Genomic DNA, 22700 nt, shown 5'->3' with positions numbered 1-22700 from the left:
AGGAAATGGCCACAAGTAACTAAACCATCAGTTAGAATCACACAAAGAGTCTCTTTCAGAGGGTAGTGCCGTTTAGAGGCACAGGAGAGAACATATTAACATGGCCATTAATAGTTGTTGAGGGCGTGCATCATCTTCTTCAGTGGCCTAGCACTGATAAGCTGCTCTTGTACCATTTAACTCCCACCCATGCTTGGGTGAGAAACTACCATTAAACTCAGTGGGTCACACTCAAAAAGAAGACATGGAAATAGGAGGGGGTCTTGTTGAGAAGAAGGGTTTCAGAGGGAACAGAGGGGAGTGAGGGAGGAGAATGGAGTGTGTGTGGAAATGACTTAAATCCATTATATAAATTCATGAAACTGTCACACAATAAAAATATTGATAGTGAGCCGGGCGGTGGTGGCGCACGCCTTTAATCCCAGCACTCGGGAGGCAGAGCCAGGCGGATCTCTGTGAGTTCGAGGCCAGCCTGGGCTACCAAGTGAGTCCCAGGAAAGGCGCAAAGCTACACAGAGAAACCCTGTCTCAAAAAAAAAAAAAAAAAAAAATATTGATAATGGAAAGATGGTGGGTGTGGTGATATTTTATTTATGCTCTAACAAATAAAGCTTGCCTGGGGATCTGAGGAAAAAGCCAGCCACTATATTAAATATAGAAGTCAGGCAGTGGTAGCACATGCCTTTAATCCTAGCATTTGGGAAGCAGAGATTCATCCAGATCTCTGTGAGTTCAAGGCCACACTGGGAACAGAGCCAGACGTGGTGGCACATGCTTTTAATCCCAGCACTAGTTAACCATAGAGGTCTGGAGATCTGTACAGATAGACAGGAAGTGCTAGAGCTGGGTGGAAAGAGGAAGTGATGTAGCTAGTTGGAGAGAAGAAGTAAGATGGCAGGACACAGAAAGATATATAGGCTTGAGTATTCAGGAAGCAGCGCTCTCTTGGGCTGAGGACTTCCTGGCAGTAAGAACTTGTGGCTTGGCTTGTTCTATCCCTCAGTTTTCACCCCAATATCTGACTCTGGGGTTTTTTTGTTTGTTTTGTTTTTTTATTAATAAGACCATTTAGCAATTCATGTTACAGGTGGGACTTGTTGTTTCCCAGACTCGCTATTATACCTAAGATTGGCTTGAAATAGTCATTGTTGGGTCAAAGGATGCTCTGGTCTCTAAGGGAAACACATGCAAGGCATTGGAAGCACAGTGTGATTTAGGAGGAAAAGAGAAACTAGGAATTGGTACTTATGCTCATGATGGCACTCTTTATGTGAAGGAAGCTGAGGGTGGGGAGGATGTCAGTCTTCTGTATGGATGTCACAGTGAACACCTCACACCAAATTGCTGCACTCAGGTTTTTATTACTTTTCTTTTTTTGTGGTGCCAGGGATGAACCCAGGCTTCCGCATGCTAGGCAGGTGCTTTACCACTGAGCTACACTTCGGCTCTCTGCTGTGCTAGAAGGAAAACTAGAGTAGGCTGAACCAAGAAAGAGAACTGGAGCCATATGCAGAGGAGCTGTTAGGGGAACCTAGTGGTGCTGAGTGTGGCCAAGGGGGGGGGGGATGGGGGGGAGAGGCCAGGCGGACCTCAGATGTCTGCAGACAAGAGTTGCTCAGGATGGGGTCAAAGGGCAGGGTGAGGCCAGGCGGACCTCAGATGTCTGCAGACAAGAGTTGCTCAGGATGGAGTCAAAGGCAGGGTGAGGCCAGGAGGACCTTGGATGTCCAAAGACAAGAGTTGCTCAGGATGGAGTCAAAGGCAGGGTGAGGCCAGGAGGACCTCGGATGTCTGAAGTTAAGACTTGCTCAGGATGTGATTAAGGAAAAACGATCCAGCAGGGAAGAGAGAGAGAGAGAGAGAGAGAGAGAGAGAGAGAGAGAGAGAGAGAGAGAGAGAGAGAGAGATTTCTTATTCCAGATCAAGAGGATTGTTATGAGAGCTTATCCCTGGCGATAATCACTCTCAGGGCTTCCTTGTAAGGATGACTAAGCTTTATATTCCCCTTGAATTTGTAGATTAAAACTCTGTCGTTAAAAGTAATGAAATGTGTGTGTGTGTGTGTGTGTGTGTGTGTGTGTGTGTGTGTGTAGGCCAGGAGCTGATGTCAATATCTTCCTCAACCACTTTCCCCTTATTATTGAGATAGAGTCTCCCCTTGAATCTGAAGCCCTTTGATTTAGCTACTTTGACTGGCTAATGAACTTCAGAGGTCTAGCTGTCTTCGTCTCCCTCGCACCAAGGTTACAGACAACTCCAGTACCCAGCTTTGACCTGGGGGCTGGGGATGGAATTCATGTCCTCATGCATGCCTGCAAGGACTTTAACTACTGAGCCATCTCTGGTCCTCTCCCACCAACCAACCGACAAGCAAGCAAGCAAGCAAACAAAAGCTCCTGATCTCAGTTAGGGGTTTTCTTACCTCTCTTGCTCTTCCTCTGAATGCTCAGATGAAAACCTGGGCATTCTGTTTGGGGACACTGATTTGGGAAGACACTGGACTTGTCAATAGCTTCCCTTTCTTGTTGCAAGTCCCCAAAATTTTCACCTGAGAGGAAGCTACACCTTTCTTCTTGCAAGCTGCACAGAGAATGGTGGGGGACAGATGCAAGTGCATGGGGCTTCCCAATTAGATCTCTGCTCAACATCCTAATTAGTTCCCAGGAACGCTCTCACTGCCAGCACATCTGTGTGGGTTTGTGCTGGAAGCACACGCTGTCGTGGATACCCACGAGGCTCCAGAGACACCATTTAATGTCTCATTTGATGTTCATTAGACCACGGGAGACAACATGTCTTCAGTTTAGTATGATTTTTACCTGTGTGAAAACCAGAAAACAGATTATGCTAAGAATCAGGAAACTACCCAGCGATTTCTTTTCTCTCCGTTCAGATTTCCCCTGCACCCCACCCCCTTATTGCTATTAGCTTTGCTGGGACAATGCAGTTGAATCACACAAATTACATTCACTAAATCTTTTCTGCAGCTGAATTATGCAGAGACAAGACTTGGTCAGCTGGAAAACTGCCATTGCGAGAAGACCTGCCAAGTGAGTGGGCTGCTCTACAGGGACCAAGACTCCTGGGTGGACGGTGACAACTGCAGGAACTGCACGTGCAAAGTAAGCCCCGGCTAAGTCAAGACTCAGGCTCGCTGGTTAAAGCCCCCAGCTAAGGTCAAGACTAGGATCGCCTGTTAAAGCCCCTGGCTAAGGTCAAGACTCAGGCTCACCTGTTAAAGCCCCTGGCTAAGGTCAAGACTCAGGCTCACTGGTTAAAGCCCCCGGCTAAGGTCAAGACTCAGGCTCACTGGTTAAAGCCCCCGGCTAAGGTCAAAACTCAGGCTCACTGGTTAAAGCCCCCGGCTAAGGTCAAGACTCAGGCTCACTGGTTAAAGCCCCTGGCTAAGGTCAAGACTCAGGCTCACTGGTTAAAGCCCCTGGCTAAGGTCAAGACTCAGGCTTGCTGGTAGGAGTGCAGCAGGCTACTCAGCACATGATGCTACTTCCATTACACATACTCCCCTTTAATGACCCCAACAATTTCCAAATGCTTGGAAATGAAAGTCTGCTTCTTCATTATATCCTCTTTGATCTAATGTTCTCCTTAAGCCACTTACTATTTGGAGTTTGAGAGTTGGCTGTGGAGGGAGGCAGAGATCCCTTTATTTCTAGACTTATTAGAGCTTTATTCTCTTTTCTAAGAGGACACATTTTAAGATTTAATTTTATTATTATTTTTGATCATGTGTACTCGTGTGTGTCTCTATGTGAGTGTGTTGAGTTTGGAGTTACAGGTGGTTAAGAGCTGCCCACCATGGATGCTGGGAACTGAACTTGGATCCTCTGAAAGGGCAGTATGTACTCTAAAGTGCTGAGCTACCTTTCCAGCCCACACCATATACTTTTAACAGTTTAATCAATTTCTCAATGTTTGTATTATATTTTTGCAAGATGTCTATGTCTGTTCCCAAGAACTGAATGCAGGCAATGCCCCCTCCATGCTTTACAGACTATCCGCCACCTATAGACTACTTCGGTTTCAGAAAAGAGGCCACTCCTAAATTAGTATGTAAACCCTGTCTACTTGAAATTACTCGATAAATATCTGAAGAATGCATTGTTTGTCCAGGAAAACACAAAATGGATTGTTAGAGCCTTAAAAATGATTGACAGGGTCTACTAAAGGTGTTATTTATGTCTCATAGAAATAGGCTTTTTGTTTTCAGCCTAATCTACTTAGTCCACATGGGCAGGTGGATGAAGGCAGTGATGTTTATCAGAAAAGTAATTGAGGTGACATAGGTTCATTTGGGCTGGAGAGAATACTTTATTTGTGGTTGCGGAGGGGCCTGGGGATTTCCCACACTGCCCTGTCTTCCTGAGATTCTGGAGATGAGAGGTGAAGTTCCTCTGAAACAGACTTGTTCAGAGGACACCTCAGAGACCTCTTTCTCTGTCTTTCCCTGACCAGAGTGGTGCTGTGGAGTGCCGAAGGATGTCCTGTCCCCCGCTCAACTGTTCCCCAGACTCGCTTCCTGTGCACATTCCCGGCCAGTGTTGTAAAGTTTGCAGACGTAAGTATTCACCTAGGGTCAACGTGGTCCTCTGTTCTCTTAGAGTTATGCATTTTCCTCTGTTTTCAGAACCCAACCAACATTTATGAATTGGAACATTGGCAGGTGATCTGATACTGGTGAGAAATACTTTGCATTTTAATTCCTTTCACTGCAACAGATTTTGTAACAGGTTCCCCCTCTACAGAAGCACCATCCCATCCACCTTAATTACTGTCTGTCATTGGTTGCTTTTTACTCTTTGGTTCTTTAGCTCTTTGCTCTTTTGGGGGCGGGGGCTGGCACCCAGCTACCAAATAAATACACACATGGGTTTTTTTCTTACTTATAAATGCCTCAGCTTGGCTTATTTCTAATGAGCTTTTCTTAAATTATCCTGTCTATCTTTTGCCTCTGGGCTTTTACTTTTCTCTATTTCTGTATGGATCTTTCTTTCATTCTTACTCTGTTGCTGGCTGTATAGCTGGGTGGCTGGCCCCGTGAGTCCTCCTCCTTCCCTAGCTCCTTGATCTTCTTCTTCTCTTCAGATTTCTCCTCTCATTTATTCTGTCTGCCTGCCACCCTTATCTATCCTTTACTGCCAAGCTATTGGCTGTTCAGCTCATTGTTAGACCAATCAGGTGTTTTAGACAGGCAGAGTAACACAGCTTTACAGAATAAAACAAATGCAACATAAAAGTATGCAACACATTTTTGCATCATTAAAACAAATGTTCCACAGTGTAAACAAATGTAACACATCTTAAAATAATATCCTACAACATTTCCCCCTTTTATCTAAATAAACATGAAAGATTTTAGCCTAGTAAAACTGTATACACCAAAAATAGTTACCAAGGAAGAATTGTATTTACATTATTCAGTCCATTTGTATTTAGCAAATTCAGAGAAAACACTTTATTATCTATCCTATCTTGGTGATTCCAAAGTTTTATACCTAATTTACTTTCTATCATAATTAAGGAAACGTACAACTCTAACTATTTAGTCTTTAAGTCCATCAAAGACTCCAGAAGGAATTAATATTACTTAACAACAGAAACATTTTGCTGCCTGGACAGTCACCTGAAGTTCTTCTGCAAAGTTGGGGCATCCATCTTCAGTCTACAGACCCAGAATATCAGGTAGACTTTTCAGTGAAGCAGGATATTTAAAGGACCGCCCTGCCTTGTTTTGGCAAATTTTGTCAGTTGCTTTCCTCTGTGTCCTGCAGAATGTCTTGGCAGACTCTTCTGTGAAGCAGGAACCCTGAAAGACTGTCCTACTTTGTTTAGGCAAAGTTCAGCACTCACTGTCCTATGGGTCCTGCATGTCCAGTCTGCACAGCACACTGTCAAGCAGTCAAGGCAATAGCAGTTTCTTGCCCAAATGGCTAACATTGTCACAATAAAAGAAAACTCCTATGGATTTTCTTTGATGCCAATAATCCTTTTATGAAGTAAATTGGTATTACCAGGAGCAGATGTGTCTCATTGTCACAAAAAACCTTAGGTTAACAAAACATTTTAAATGCCATATTCTGTAGGTCTTTGAAGTGTTTGAAGACCATTTGCCTATCTAAAATACACCTGTTTAATCTTTAAAACATACTTAATGTGACTACAAGTTTGATTATTATAGATTAACTACTAACTTCATTTCTTATTTATACATTGCATTTTTAAATGAGCTGCAAAAGTATAATACCCCAAACAAGAGTAGAAACATATATATATAGTGTAACAAAATTAACTTTGAATTTATTTTTTGTTTTTTATAGAATAACTTTTAATAATTATATTTTAGTGTCTAACATTTTTCTCAAGGAATATATATTAGGGAAATTAAAGACATATGGTTAAAGTCTTTTTAAAAAGTTAACATGTTTTTTTACATTGTTATTGTAAAATTACAGTTTTTTTGTTTTTTATATTTTCTTTATTTTATAATTTAATTTTACATATCAGCCACAGATTCCCTTGTCCTTCCCCCTCCTGTCTCCCCCCTTCCCCCCACCCCACCCTCCATTCCCATCTCCTCCAGGGCAAAGACTCCCCTGGGGATTGAGTTCAACCTGGGAGATTCAGTCCAGGCAGGTCCAGTAAATTTGAATCAATATCTTAAAATTTATGCCAATAAAAATATCTGAGATTAATAATTGTCTTGTTATCCTATATTCCTGTATTCCCCTAAATGATAACAAATATCCATAGCCCACCAAATAACCCAAAGCTTCCCATACCCAAACTCTTAGAAATGTGGATGTTGTTTTCTCTAGACTGCTTCCTGTTGTCTGTGGGTGAAGCATCTTTAGGAGTCCCCAAGAAAAATTGAAATAATGGCCAAGTCCTAGAAAGACCTTTATTGATAGATATCATGTGTCAAGTTTCAGGAGGTCTCCCTTGATCAAACCTGATCCATATTATTCCTGAAGGAATCGACAGCCTCTTGTCTCCTGTGGGAACAAAAGCGAAATCCCTTCTCCAGTGTATTTCTGATTTCCCTTTGACAAATACATTTGACTTCTTTTTTAAAATTATGATAGCCATAAAGTAGGTTGGTTCAATTTTGTAGTCTAGTTCACAATCCCATGTCTCCCAACAGATGGGTCTTGCCCATCAACAATCAAAAAATTAAAAAAATCAACACAATACTATATAGGATCCAGACTCCATGTGTGTTTTCCATTTTACGTGGCTGTTTCCTTTTGTATTACTTTTGCTATCTCTTTAAAGACTTTACTATTTTTAAAACTATTTATTTCTTCCTGTGACTGTCTATATCCATTTTCTTTTCTTTCTTAAGCCTACACACATTGTAAAACTCACTGGAACCTGATTAGAGGGGTTATTTTTTTCCATCTGGACCTCTTTTACTCTGTATCTTTTAGCATTTTTTTTTTTTGACTGTGTGAGCAAAACTTTAAACCGCTAAGCTACACTATGTCCTTTGTGTGGCTCCATCAGCTGGCTCTGCCTGCTTCTCAGGTCTGGAAGCCAAGCCTAAAGTCCACAGTCAAGTCGGAGGTGTGTGATCAGGAACTGCATTCATCCTACCTAGGAAGCTGGTACCTGTGTGGCCACAAGCAGTTTTCACTTAGCTTGCCATTTCTATTTAGTGTTCCCTGCCATCTGAACAGCAAAGCCTCTTAAAGTAGTTGTGTCCTTTCTTCTTGTTCTTTTTTTTTTTTCTTTTTCAACTTTCTCAGACCCTACATGGAAATTCAAGCTCCACATTGGGCACCAAAATGTAATTGTAATTGGTTGCTTTTTACTCTTCGGTTCTTTGGCTCTTTGCTTTTTGGGGGGCCTTGCCACCCAGCTACCAAATAAATCACACAGGGAGATTTTTTTCTTACTTATAAATGCCCAGCCTTAGTTTCACTTATTTATAGCCAGCTTTTCTTTCTTTTTCTTTCTTTCTTTTTTTTTTTTAAGAATTATTTATTTATTATGCATACAGTGTTCTGCCTCCATGTATGCCTGCAGGCCAGAAGAGGGCACCAGGTCTCATTACAGATGGTTGTGAGCAACCATGTGGTTGCTGGGAATTGAACTCAGGACCTTTGGAAGAGCAGCCAGTGCTCTTAACCTCTAAGCCATCTCTCCAGCCCACCAGCTTTTCTTAACTTAAATTATCCCATCTATCTTTTGCCTCTGGACTTTCACCTGTTTCTATTTCTGTATGGATCTTTCTTCTTTTTTACTCAGTTGCTGGTTGTGTAGCTGGGTGGTTGGCCGCTTGAGTCCCCATCCTTCTCTAGCTCCTTGATCTTTTTCTTTCCAGATTTCCCCTTCCATTTATTCTATCTGCCTGTCATCCTCATCTATCCTTTCCGGTGTGTTATTGGCTGTTCAGCTCTTTATTATACCAATCAGGTGTTTTAGACAGGCAGAGTAACACAGCTTCACAGAGTAAAACAAATGCAACATAGAAGAATGAAGTACATCTTTGCATCATTAAAACAAATGTTCCACAGTGTAAACAAATGCAACACATCTTAAAATAATATTCTACAACAGCTGCCTTCCATTCTTTACATCTGAAGTGACCAACTTGCTTCTCCAGGCTCAAACACCAGGCTGGACATGAAGTGTGAATGTACAACCCCCAAGTTAATGTGGTTCAATCTTCTTATTTTGAATGATCAAGTTAAGGGCCAAATTCTATATTTAGCTTTTTCTGAGGCTTTGGACATATCTCTCATTATTAAGGTGCCTTTATTAGAAAATTCAGTTATTCAATTAATTTCAAACACTGAGGCATTTTTCTTTAGTGTGGCCAACCCAAGTAATAATGATTAAACATACCTTTTCAGGCTAGAGAGACAGCTCAGTGATAAGAGCACTTGTTGCTTTTACAGAGGACCTAGATTCAATTTCCAGCACCCGCATGGTATCTTACAACCATCTATAACTCCAGTTCCAAGGGACCTGACACCTTCTTCTGGTCTCAATAGGCCTTGGGACTAACATGGTACACACACACACACACACACACACACACACACACACACACACACAGGTGTGCACATGTAAAACAGATCTTTAAAAGTTGCACTTCACCACCATTGTGGAGGACACTATTTAAAATGAAAGGTAAATTAAGAGTGAGAGACCCCCGCATGTGCCTGCTCTGTGCTATACTATGCTGGACACTTCTGCTCAATGCATTGACTTCTCACAGTATATATAACAATATAAGGCAACTTATATTGTTAGCATCCCATTTTACCAGAAGCACTTCCAGTAAAATCAATTTGCCAAAACCACAAGGCTAGTAATATCCTAAACTAGCTTTGTTGACTACGAACCCTATAGATTTTTCATCAAAGCACATGACCTGCAGAGAATACTTGTGGATAGAAAGGTAACAGTTGAGGTGGGTGATGCATACCTGCAGTTCCAACACTGGGGTCACAGAGGCAGAGGTTAGGAGTTCAAAGCCAGCCTCAGTTATAAAGTAAGTTTTAGGCTTCCTTGGGCTACATGCCTCAAAAAGACAACAAAACATCCCCCAACTAGAAAAGCAATCAAACAAACAAACAAATGGAATCTATATATCCTACTTTGCTGACTTGACCAATATCATGTAAATGAATCTGCATATTTTTAAAGACTATGAATCTTATTTCACTTGTTTCAGTTTCCCACTCTTTAGCTGTTGTATAAGTATTTCTCAGTTATCAAAATCTAGGTTACTTCCCACTTTTCTCTATTATAAGGGACTCTATGATAATGTCCTTCATACAGACACACATTTTTTTTTATTATTTTGAATCTTCTTAATATAAGATTGATTGTCCAAAGTAGAAAGACTGCGCCCCAAACAGGCACCTTCAAGACCCTTTTGCATTTATGTATGTATGTATGTATGTATGTATGTATGTATGTATGTGTTTGTGTATGTAGGTACATGAGGACAACTTGTGGCTGTCATTTCTCCCCTGTAGTGTGTGTCCAGGGAATGAGATCATAAGCCTTGGCAGTAGGTGCTGTTACCTGCTGAGCCATCTTGCTGGCCCTTGAGGCCTTGGTTAAATATAATTAGTTCTTCCTATTATATATGAGGGAGGTGGCCATTTTTCTGTATTCTAGTTCATTTCAGAATTGTCAAGTTAGGAGACAATCCCAGAAAGTTTCTCACTTTCCCCAAGATGCTGAAGCACAACCTGAAGTTAATGGCAGAGTTTCATATCTATGTGGAGTTCAGATCGAGTTGGTTAAATAAAACTCATTTTCTCCGTGCCTCTGATGATACTTTGATATGCTCAGAGATTAAGTAAGTGGGAATACAAATAAAATAAATTAATATTTAATATACTTCTAAAGTTAAAAGGTTGAGAACACCTGACCGGAAAGACTTTTTATTTCTTACTAATTTTAAAATAGAAATCTCTGTAAAGTAGGTTAGTGTTTGGGTGTCTGGAATAATTTTGAAAGAACCTTCTCTACATCAAAGAGGCTCCTACTGAACCAGGCACAGGTTGCAGTGTCCAAACTTGAAGTGAGATAGTTTTAGTGCAGTGTGCACATGTGCGTGTTTAAGGAAAACTTCACACTTCACAACTTAGCAGAGTATTTAGGAATAAGTAGGAGTTTTTTAGGTGCCTGTGTGAGAAAGAACATACTTATCAGAGGGGAATGCACATGTAAAATTATGACATTAAATACAACATTGGTATTTTTAATTTAAAAATGAAGGTGCTTTTATGTGGAAGTGTGTAAGTTATGTGGATGGCTCAGTGATTAAGAGCATTGACTGTTCTTGCAGAGGACTTGGGTTTGGTTTCCAGCATCCACACGGCAGCTCACAATTGCATGCAACTTCAGTTCCAGGGGACCAGATGCCCTCTCGCCTCCTTGGACACCAACATGCATGTGGTATACCCATGTTTGATGTAGGTATCTTGCCTAGAGAGGGGCTGTTTAGAAGCTCAATGAATTCATTTATTGAGGAAAGGAGACTCCCTGAGTGCTTAGCTCTTCTGATCTGCTACTTTTAAAGTGTAAAGCCGAGTGCCATCTCTGACATTCAAAGTCACATAACCTTACACAGGTGAACACATTTAACTTTTTAAAAATGAAGTTTTCAGGCGGGGCCATGGCACACTCAGGGAGGTGATTTAAGAAAGGGTACTACTGTCTTAACAGAGCTGGAAGCAGTGGCCAAGCATGGGACTTGGATATATTCCATACAGAGGTGATGGGACAAGCAGGCAGAGACTGCCTGGGGAGAGGAAGAGAAGGAATGGCCGTGAGTGACAGCTAAAGGGCCTGGCATACTAAGCGTGGCATTGTGTGAGTGTCTGCGAGAGAGCAGGTGCCAAGTTTCGAACAAGAGCCCACAGGAGACGAGCAACGTGAAGCACAGCGACAGGGCAGGGGGAAGGAAGAGTTTGGTGTGGGCTTGCATGAGTGTTGCCTTCTGTTTGGTATCTGTGGGCTGGAGATGTTTTAGTGACACCCAGTGTGACGTGGGTGTCTTGCTCGGTCGGAGAGGAGGTGTTTAGAAGCTCAGTGAATTCATTTCCTGAGGAAGGGAGAATCCTTGTGTGTTCAGCTCTTCTCATCTGCCACTTTCAAAGTGTAAAGCCGAGTGCTGCTGCCTCTGGCAGTCAAACTCACCAAGTGCCCAGGGGTGGCTGACATGTGTGAGGGAACGGATATCGGAATGTGGACCGAGTAACCACATGTGCACATCTGCCAGGGCCATCGAAAGCAGTACCTGTCAATTGCTCATTCAGCGTGCACCCAAGTGGCAAAAGTGTCCAGCACTTGCACTCAAGAAACCAAGGTCAAATCTGAAGGGCTGGATGTCTGTGGGTGCAAAAAGAACAATAAACTGTCGCTAAATCCCTGATGCTTGTTTCAGACATCACGAGGAAGTGTGTGCTGCGCCAGGTTTCAATTTCATGGTTGGACACTGTAAAATACTCTACTTTGCATGTCCCTGGTGTGACTCGAAGGGCTCCAGGTATCCGTTTACATTTCTGCTCACACTGAAAGCTGTAGGAATGAATTCTCCAGTGCCCAGCCAAAGGCAGCAGGGCCTGACTCACCTTATGTTTGAATTTCCTTGGACATCAAAAATAAGGATTTGGCTACAGATCAAGAGGTCGGATAATGAGAACTAATGTTAGACATTAAGGAGGGTAATGCCAGGGAAGGAAGGGGCACTATCAGAGGAACGGGGAAGAACATGAAAGCTAAGGGAGCTTCCAATCCTGAAAGTTGTCTGAGGTATTTCATGGACACCTGGCACCCATGTCATATGTACTTTTTTGCACCTTGCCACAGCTGCAAGTGAAGGCATACAGACACGGGCTGGTGTCATCCTCCACCCCAAAGCTTCCTATGCTGTGAGGGCATAAAATTCATCAGACATTTTAATGCCAGCCTGGTGCATGCAGGATGTGTCCCTGACTGTGGTGTAAACAGTAAGGTGTTTTTATCTCCAGGTAGGAGTTCTGGATGAGCCTGCCAGAGAAGAAAGGAGCCAGCCGAATGTTTCAAGACAGGGTAGCAAGCGTGTTAGTACCACTGTGGAGTGGCAAGGGGCCAAAGGAAAAGAAAAGGAGAATTTCTGCATTTCCCAGCCCATGCCAAGAAACAGATGGCAGCGTTGACGGGAGTGCGTTTAGCAGAACTGTCACTCTGGAACGAGCCACCTTGCCAAGTTGGCAGCTGCTGTGTTTAGGAGTATGGGAATTTATCGCACAGGAATCCCAGGGCCTTGGAGATGGGTTCTTTCTATGTAAGTCAATTGGAGGTTCCCAGAATGTCATTAGGGGCAATGAGTAACAGTCATGGATATCTCTAGAACACTGAGGCATAAAGGGCAGTCAGTGATAGGTGGTTTTTTAAGTGAAGGAAGAAGGAAAGAATTGCCTAGGGAATTGTATTGTTTCTCTCTTTAGCTATTATTATTGCTGCTGTGTTTGTCCAGAAACGTTTGCCTATTTGAAGCTCTATGGAGTAGCAGAAATAAATCGTGGCAGGTAATCAGGAGATTTGTCAGGTTTTGCTACTCAGTAGAGCTCATTAGTTTTCAACAGTGTTTATTATTTTTTTGTCAACAATAAGCCCAGAGAGGTGCCGAGTTTGAGGTGGGATTCACAATTATGCATACACAGTCCTGACTCTCTTGGAAGTAACAGCAGCAAGCTGTAAAATTAAGTGTATAGCGAAGACACAACATGACGTGTGGACATATGCTCTGTTAGGGATTGGTCCAAAGAACAATAGAAGCACAAAGTAGGAAATTTAATCAGGGTTCAGACTCAAGAACAATTTCTTGGAGCTGGAGAGCTGTGAAGTGCCTGCTTTGCAAGAATGAGCAACTGAGTTCGGATCCCCAGAACCCAAGCAAAAAGTTGGACGTAGCGGCACGACCCCGTGAACCCGAGCTATGAGTGTACCTAGAGACAAGCAGGCTCCTAAAACTCGCTGGCTAGCCAGCCTAGCTAAACTGATGGTGCTCAAGTTCATAGAAAGACAGTTTCAAAAGACAAAGGGGGAGGGCAACAGAGGAAAGACACTTGATGTTGCCCTCGGGCCATGCACAAAAGTGAGCCCCCACCCTGCAGCCATCCACTCTAATAGGTACTTACATCACAAACAAAACACAGACAACACACACACACACACACACACACACACACACACACACACACACACGCATGCACGCACGCACACACGCATGTACGCGCGCACGTGCTTCTTAAGAGAAACCAGAGAATATTGAAATGAATGGGTATATATATTGAGAGCATGGAAATGGATAAGTATGTATGTTGGGAGAGAAGAAATGCTTGGATACACACACACACACATGTATATATGTATATATATATATATATATATATATATATATATATATATATATGCAAATGGATGGGTAAATAACTTGAAAGGGTGAAAATATGTATGAGGGTAGAAATGTATGGCTGTATATGTTAGAAGGGTGGACCAGATGGGTCTACATTAAGAAGATGGACAGGGATGAGTGTTGTGTTGGTATGGTGTGCTGGCTAGTGGGCACAAGTGAGAGGAGAGGACCTAGACTGAGCAATTGCCTCTGTAAGGTTGGGGTGTAGGCATGCCTGTAGGACATTTCTTGATTAGTAATATATATGGGAGGGCTCAGCCCACTGCGAGTGGTGCCGCCACTGGCTGGTGATCTTGGGTGCTACAAAAAAAACTGGGTGAACAAGCTATTTTGAGTTGAGAATCTGTGTTTCTGATTAGTTGGGGCTGAAGAATCAGCTGTGATTAACAAGACACCAGAGCCACTGAAGTAAAACCTTTGCTTTACTGGGACAATTGATGTTGGTCAGCAGGACCTGGGAAATCAGTGGTGATTAAGAAGACACCAGTATCACTGAGGTGAAATCTGGGAAGTGGTTCCTCAGGGTCGGTGCACAGAAGCTGGGTTCCAGAAGTGGCCAAGGTTGTACATCACACTGGTAGCTAAACTTGGTAATGTGCAAGAGTCACCCAGGTGGTACTGGTTTTGGAGGCACGAAGGGTTCATAAAAAGCATCCGAAATTTGGTACTGTGAGAGGGCAGGAGAGGCCACTAGAGAAGGTGCAGCCTCAGTAGTAGTTGAAGTCCCAGAGTTGAAGGGGTCATGAAGAGGAGTGGAGGGTTGGCACCATGACGAGAGCCTAGGAGAGGTGCAGCCCAGTTGCAGCAGAAGACCCCAGCATTTTCAAGATGCCAGTACCCGTGATGACCATCAAGAATAGCTGCAGATCCGGGAATTCAATCTGTGTGAGAGAGGAGGGATTCTGCAGGTGGGGAACATGGAGATCATGACGGGAAGAAGTGCAGAGATGACCAGCCACACCATTGGAGGCTCATGAACTGTAGACTGGTGGCTGTGGAGCCCCCACGGGACTGAACTAGGCCTTCTGGATACGGAAGATGGTTGTGTGGCTCGAACTGTTTGGGGAGGCACCCAGGCAGGGGGATCGGGATCTGTCCCTGGTGCATGGGCAGGCTTCTGGAACCTGGTGCGTGTGGTGTGGTGCCTTGCACAGCCTTGGTACAGTGGGAAGGGGCTTGGACCTGCCTAGGCTCAGTGTGCTGGGCTCTGCCGACTCGCCATGGGAGACCTTGATTTGGGGGATGTGGGGTGGCTTGGGAGGGAGGGCTGGGAGATGGGGGGAGGGAGGAGGGAGGAATCTGTGGGTGGTATGTAGAGTGAGTAGAAAATGTCTTAATAAAGAAAAATGGAAAAAAATACGAATAGCAGCAGAGACGGAGTGGAGCCACCCAAAGCCTGGATGCCAGTGTGTGCTGTAGTAGGCGAGTCAGAGAAGTGACCCAAGCCCTTTGGAGGAGCCTGGAAGGTCATGAGTGAACCCCATTGAGTTACTTACATTTTGCACTTTGGTTTTACTTTGTTCAGATTGTGAACATGCCCTGGTTCTTCCCTCTTGAAGTAAGAAAGCATTTAATTTTTTTTTTTTTCAGGAGCCTGTAGTTGAGAGACTTTAAACTTTCAAAAATGAGATTTTGGAGTTTTATGGAAGCTCTGGACTTTAAAAGAGTGGATATTTTTAAAAGAGACAGCTCTTAAAATGTTTGGATTTGTAAGGCTGTGGGAATTTTTAAATTTGTTAAGTGTTTTATATTGTGATGCCTTTAATGTGAAATCTTGGAGGTGAACAAAAAAGAGAGGTTGTGGCTTACCAATGATGTGTTTGTGTGTCAAGTTAACAGGAGGTCAATTGTGGTGGCTAGTTTTATATCAACTTGACACAAGCTATAGTCATCTGAGAGGAGGGAACCTGGAATGAGAAAATGCCTCCATAGGATTCAGCTATAGGCAAGCTTCTAAGGCATTTTCTTCATTGGTGATTGATGGGGGAGAGCCCAGCCCATTGTGGATAGTGCCATCTCTGGACTGGGGTCCTGGGTTCTATAAGAAAGCAGGCTGTGCAAGCCCTGAAGAGCAAACCAGTAAGTGACACCCTTCCATGGCTTCTGCATCAGCTCCTGCTTCCAGGTTCCTACCCTGACTCCCTTTGGTGAAGAACAGTGATGTGGAAGTGTGAGCCAAATAAACTCTTTCCTCCCCAACTTGCTTTTGACCATGGTATTTCATCACAGCCAACAGTGACCATAACTGACATGACAGAAGCTGTCGGTGGCTAATGGAGATCTGAGTATCTCTATAGAAGACAAGACTATATGCAAAGCTTGGTAGTGAGAGAGAAAGCACAGCGGTGGTGTAGATGGGGTGTGACTATTATTGGAGTGTGTCAGTGAGAGCACAGGGGGTGGGAAGTTCTTGAAGTTTTGACAGGTAAGGAAAAGCTGCAGCATGTACTATCTACCGAATTAGAGATTGTCAACTTCTTTTTCCCTGAAGGTGCCAGGTCCCCTAATGTTCTTAAGTAGGATGTCAGATTCTCAGATGTGGATCTGAAGATGGTTTTGTGTTGTCCGTGGAAGGACTGGAAAAGGCTGAGGTTAGAACAAGGAGGTTCTGGTAGTGCTGAAGAAGAGGGATGCTGATGGTCTGAATGAAGACATTGTCAGGATGGGGGATGGAAAGGAATAACTCCAGGAGGATGTGTTGCTAAGACTTGGTTACTCCCACTGGGCAAGAAGCAGGTGTAGAAGGAGCTGGTGTAGACAGTGGTGCCATTCACTGAGAACACTAATGTGGAGCTGGGTGGTGTAGGTCACTGCAGGGCAGGTGTTGACAGGAAGCGGTCTACAGTGGAGATTTCCACTGCTTTCTTAGGAAAGGCACACAGGATCAGTGCGGGGTTAACATGGATGCCAAGGGAAGCTGAATGAGGTTGACAGTCTACTCACAGCAAATGCCTCGGTTCTTCCCACTGGGATCCTCAGTTGGAACTGCCTTTCAGAGTTGTCCCAAATCAGGCAAGGAAGGCAGTTTATTTTTTTCTTTGTGTTATTTTGTCAATGCTTTTTTGGATACAGGCTGGTCTAGTAAGGAGCTGGGCTTTGGGCAAAGTGGCTCTGCACAGCCCAGCACAGATCCTAGATCAGCAATTGGCTGAGGCCTGTTGACTGACACTGTTCCAGCAGCTGTGGAAATACATTAGTTATCACAGAGGACTCTGGGCAGCATGTCCCAGCATCCATCCCACAGAGGTATTATGTTAAGTAGATCAGTGTTTGATTTTTCTTCCTTTCTGTGTCTGTGAAGACAAGGTTGGGCAGATATGAATGTTCCATGAGAATGAGAAGACTAGGTCCAGGGAACTACCAAATTTAATCAGGCCAGCTTTAATAGATACAGAAATGGAAGGATCGAGAGGTGAAGTGGTTTTACGAACTAAAGGCAAGTGTGTATTTATTTCTGTTTCTCTAGAGAGCTGGGGCTAGAAGGGCCCTTATCCGGCCATGAAAGAGTTCATTCAGACCTTTGCTTTCTGTTCCTCTTGAAGTGGCTGGAAAATCTAGTAGAATCAGAGAGGGGTCATAGCAAATTGACATATTCTGCACAGGTTTAAAGTGAGTCAGCAAGTTAAGTCAAGGACTGGGTCTCGGCAGAATCTAAATTAAGCTCTGTTTTGCTTTGAAATTTTTTACAGGGCTGACTTCCACTTTCTGCCCTGCCTGTTAGCCCACACAGCTCACCTTTCTCAAGACCTCCCCCTCCAGTGTGCTGATATAGCAATTGAGCAATTGGTTGGGTTGCCTTGTGTTTCATAGTTGTCTGAGTATGGTTAAGTACATCTAGGCTCAGGGCACTCACCTCTCATGATCATAAAGAAGCACATATGGAATCCTCCCTGTGGTGAAGTTTTGATGAACAGAACATACGCCATGTACCCAGAGGCTCATCTTATAGCAGGACTGTCTGCATCAAAACTACCGCTAATTGGGCTGAGGAGATGCCTCAGCATATAAAGTGCTTGCAATTCGAGTATGAGGACATGAGTTCAGATTCCTAGTACTCATAGAAAAAGCTGGGCATGGACATGTATTATCAGCTCTGGGAAAGCAGAATCTGGCAGATCCCTGAAGGTCACTAGCCAGCCAGCCTAGATGAATCAGTGAGTGCCAGGTTCAGTGAGAGACCCTGCCTCAAAACCTAAGATGGAGAGGGATAGAGGAGGCCACCTGGTGTTGACATAAAGCTGCCACATGCACATGCTTCAACTTGCACTTGTGAGCACACACACATGCACACATACAAAAAATAATGAAGAGAGAAAATCCAAGCATAAAACGTATTGCTAATTGCTTGGTCATGGCAACTACTTTCTTTTGTTTAAATATCTTATCACATCAACTTACCTTTCATTTCCTTTTGCCAACAATTGTGTGGGTGTGCTGTGAAGACCAGGTAAACTCAAAGAAGCTGAAGTCTGGCTTCAGCAGCCATTCACAGTACTTTCCCCATGACTTACATTAGATAGAGAAACTTATATCTCTTAGACTCAGGGAATCCATGTTCCTGTGGGGTCTGTTGGCATTGGATATGGCCTCTAAGGAAATTTTGTAGCATAGCATGACTCAGTGTGAACTGTTTTTCTGTTTTCTTGCAGCAAAGTGTATCTATGGAGGAAAAGTTCTTGCCGAGGGCCAGCGAATTTTAACCAAGAGCTGCCGGGAATGTCGGGTAAGTTTGTCTGTGATTCCTGTCACTTCCACAGAGCAGGCAAGAGATAGACATGTCATGTTCCTCTGTGGGGCATGTTGGCCTAGGTGGGTCCCTGAGGGTCAGAACTGGTGGGCTGGAGTCAAGGATAGAGAGGACCTCTCCATCGTTTCTGTGTGACTAGCTTGCATTGAAGTGGATAACATAGCTTGAAGAGCAGCCAGTACAGGAAGAACGTGAAAGGGAAAATGAGACAGGAACTACTATGGATGGGAAAGTTGGCAGGTGATTCTGGAGAAAGGTTATGGGTTGGTGGTCGGCAAGTAAGTAATTGATACCAGCCTTGACTGCACCAACTCTACTACCGAGTGGCAATAGAATTCTAGAAAATATCCCCCTCATGCTTATTGTTGTCTTTCCCACCACCATGAAACAAGTTATAAAGAACGTTGCTATTAAACATTTGGCAAACACAAGCCAGGCAGATGATGCATCCCAGAATTGGACTGGGCTCGGAATGCTTTATTCCAGCACTGCCCTGGATCTGCATATACAACAGTGAATGTGAATCCCAGTGTGGTCCTAGGATATGAAGACATGGTGGGAAGCAAGTTGTTTTCTTCATAAATTTGTAGATTGGTATGGGAGAACATGTCATAAGCAAATATACAATAAATAGAAATACAAGACCTTGTGGACTCCTGAAACATTTGCATGGAGCAGAGGAGAGACAGACACACTGAGCTACTCTGCACATGGTCAGTCTTGCCCTATGGGTCAGCCCTTCATGCTGTGACCACTACACACTACCATGGACTCTACATCAAGGTCAACCAGGGTTTTTGGAAGGTGATGGGTAGTCTTCACCAGTAATTATTTCCTGGGTGGATAAAGATGAAAACATTCTGGTGTGTGTGTGTGTGTGGGGCACATTTGCAGGTGCCCAGAGCCATAAGGAAAGAAAGTATTTATTATTCATATTTAGGGAATTGGTGAAGTTTTAGGGTACATGTGGAGACTGAAGACGGATGAAGCTGAAAAGAGCCCTAGAACAGGTGAGAAAGCGCCCATTTTGGACTTGACCATCATGGAGACAAGTCTCCCCAGCAAGTGCATGTAGCTGTGTCATATCCTCCATGTATTTTGAGGGTCTACTATGACTGCAGTGCAGGGGTAACTGGAGGAGCATTGGGTGAAGTTGAACCATCCTAGGCAAGAAGTGATTAAGTCCCAATCCGTGGCAGGGACAAGACAGATGAATGAGGAGGGGTTGAAGAACTAGGTAGGAACAGAATTGAGGAGCCTTGTTACATGTCACCCTTGTCACCCATGGCTTTGGATGATGGAGACTGATTCTGGTGTCAGGGTACTTGATATCGCAAAGAGAATTCCAGTTTGTAGTTTTGGTGACAAATAACAGAAACCTTCCCTGGGTAATATTAGCAAAAATAGTCAATTGTTTTGAAAGCAATATTAGGTAAATTGCAGAGTTCCTAAAATCCAGAAGACTGTGTGACTTAGTAGATTCCAAGATCTCAGAAGTCAGGAAGCAGGCACTTCAGCCATGGTCTAGTATTGAGGAATAAACCAGGTATATATGCTTTGATGAATGCCTCCTCATTTCTATGATCCCTAAGTTCCTCACACAAGAGTTAAGCACCGGGCATAGCCTGTGTAATGAAGCTTGAGTCCTAAGTCAAATTCAGCATGTTCAGTGGGGGTGGGGGTGGGTATTTATTTGGCTTCTTTAAGTAGCTATATGGGGAGCTGGTCACATGAGTGGAGAAGCCATCCCAAGGGGGAACTGTGGTATTCAGAGAAGTGGGATGGGATCATGAGACCCCAAATATGCTAGATGCCTTCATTAGGCAAAGGTACTATATTTAACTGAGCAAGAGGAGGACAGTATTTTTTGGGTAAGGTGGGCATGGGGAACTAATGGGCATGATGAGTTTGATAGCTTTAGCTGTCTATTGCTACGAAACCAACTCCCTAAAACATAGTGGCTAAAATCAATATATGAATCGTGTGTGTGTGTGTGTGTGTGTGTGTGTGTGTGTGTGTGTGTGTGTACACATTCACATGTGTATGTGGAGGCTAGACATCACTTTATGTGTTGACCTTTTGAAGCAATGTCTCTGAGTTGACCTGGAACTTGTCAAACTGGCTAGCTAGCCCCCTGTCTCTCTCCCTAGCATGGGGATTACAAGTGTGCCCCACCATACCTAGCCTTTTATATGGGTTCTGGGAGTTGAACTCAGGTCCTAACACTTGTATGGCAAATACTTCCCAGACTAAAACCAGTATTTTTGTTATCTCTTGTGGTTGTGTACATTGAATGCAGTCAAATATACAGTTCTTACTTGGAATTTCAAATGTGGTTACAGTTTTTGGGTGTTGGAGGTAGAATCCTCTGATGACTTCAGAAGTCAAAATGTTGGGTGTCCAAGATGGCATCTTCATTCATGTCTAGGATGATTGAAACAGATTCTTCCATTATTCATACTTGGCTGTGTGGATACCTTCTTATGGCATAATGGTCTCAGACATTTCTCACATGGAGACTACCTTTCCTCAGAACAAACCCTTCAAAACACCCAGGTGGAAGATTTGACATTTCCTATGACCTAGTCTCCAAAGCTGTGTGACATCACTTCCTCTTAGTTCTATTAGTTATGTTGGACGGGCCCAGATTTGTCATGAAGGGGAATGATGTGAGAGTATGACCACCAGGAGATTGAGTCATTAGACACCAGCTACCACAGAAGATCATCTGATACAGTTTTCTATTTGAAAATACCTGTGTCCACCTGCACATACCTTGGCTGGCATTTATTAACATGTCAAGTATTGGCTAGACTGGCTAGAATCCATTAGTAACCAAATTTCGTTTAATTGGGTGAAAATTCTTTCTGTAGCCTTTACCCAGTGGCCTTCTTTTTGCCCTTTGGAGGGCATGAGAATGTGTTTGTTTGCTCTGACAGGGCAGTGTATCCTGTTGACAAAAGTTGGCAGTTGCATGGACTTTGGAGAAGTTCAGCTTCCCTTTGTTTTTTCACCTTGGTTCACAGTAAGAGCCAATTTGGAGGGAGTGGAAGCAGAAGATGAAGTGAGAGTTCTGTCTTTCCCATTTTTCCTCTCCCTACCTTGCTCACTGTAACACAGGGAAGGATAGTTTCACAGGCAGAACTACCAGTTCTAGAGGTATGCAGGCCAACACAAAAGGGTCTCCAGCCATCCGCCGAACTGCCTGACCAGACATTCCTCTCCTGTTCAGTATTAGCAGAGAATATTGAGGAAAGGAAAAGTGCTACTTACCCATTTGACTTGGGGTCCTGGACAATGGAACCTGAGCCATGGGCTTTTGTGTTAATGCTTTGCTTATTTATTCTTTGCTAGTGGGACAGACAGACAGAAATGGGGAGGGAAAGGAAGAAGAGAAAATGTGTTTCCATGCAGCCACAGCCCACAGCTGATTTTGTGAGACATTGTGAGAGAGGCTGAGGGAACTGCTCTGTCTAGAACAGGCATCTTTTTTAGTGCTTTTTACCCACATTATTTCATTTTCTTTTCATCACATTCTGAGAGAAAAGGATAATGTGTTCTAAACATTGAACAGAATGAGATGTAGATACTTACTGGGCATTCAAGGAAATCCCAAAGAGAGAAAAGCCCAAATCTCTTTTTTTTTATTGGGCCTAGGTGAAAAAGCTCTTTCCTGTGTCCTGTCTCTTATTGGCAGCATCTTCCAAGGGTTAATCCCCTTGAACTTTGTCTTTGTGTTCCTCATCATCCTTTCCAGAATGCCAGAGATTCTGTTGGTCCAGCCTGTTTGGTGAGTGTACGGGTGTGGTAGTGTGATTTTTAAATGTCAGTGTGTAGAACCTAGAATCACCTAGAAGAAAGTCTTAGTTGAAGAATTATCTAGATGAGGCTGGCCTATGGGTATATCTGTGGGAATTGTCTTGATTATTAATTGATGCAGCCCACCGTGGGCGGCACCATTTCATATGCTAGGCCCTAAACTGTAAGGTGAGGAAGGCTAGCTGAGCA

General features: G+C 43.5%; 1 protein-coding gene across 3 annotated transcripts in view; it reads left to right on the top strand.

The window, feature by feature from the left end:
* The window catches only part of Nell1 (neural EGFL like 1), an 850243-nt gene that overhangs the window by 244372 nt on the left and 583171 nt on the right, over positions 1-22700 (top strand). For all 3 annotated transcript variants that reach the window (XM_042277006.2, XM_042277016.2, XM_076543299.1), the window contains exons 8-10: positions 2988-3122; positions 4474-4576; positions 18595-18668. In XM_042277006.2, coding sequence (XP_042132940.1) covers positions 2988-3122; positions 4474-4576; positions 18595-18668 — 312 coding nt within the window. The remainder of the gene's footprint in view (positions 1-2987; positions 3123-4473; positions 4577-18594; positions 18669-22700) is intronic.

Source organism: Peromyscus maniculatus, chromosome 1 (assembly GCF_049852395.1).
Source record: "Peromyscus maniculatus bairdii isolate BWxNUB_F1_BW_parent chromosome 1, HU_Pman_BW_mat_3.1, whole genome shotgun sequence".
Classification (NCBI taxonomy): Eukaryota; Metazoa; Chordata; class Mammalia; order Rodentia; family Cricetidae; genus Peromyscus; species Peromyscus maniculatus.
Note: the sequence above shows the minus strand (reverse complement) of the source record. Positions and strands in the feature narration are given on the sequence as shown.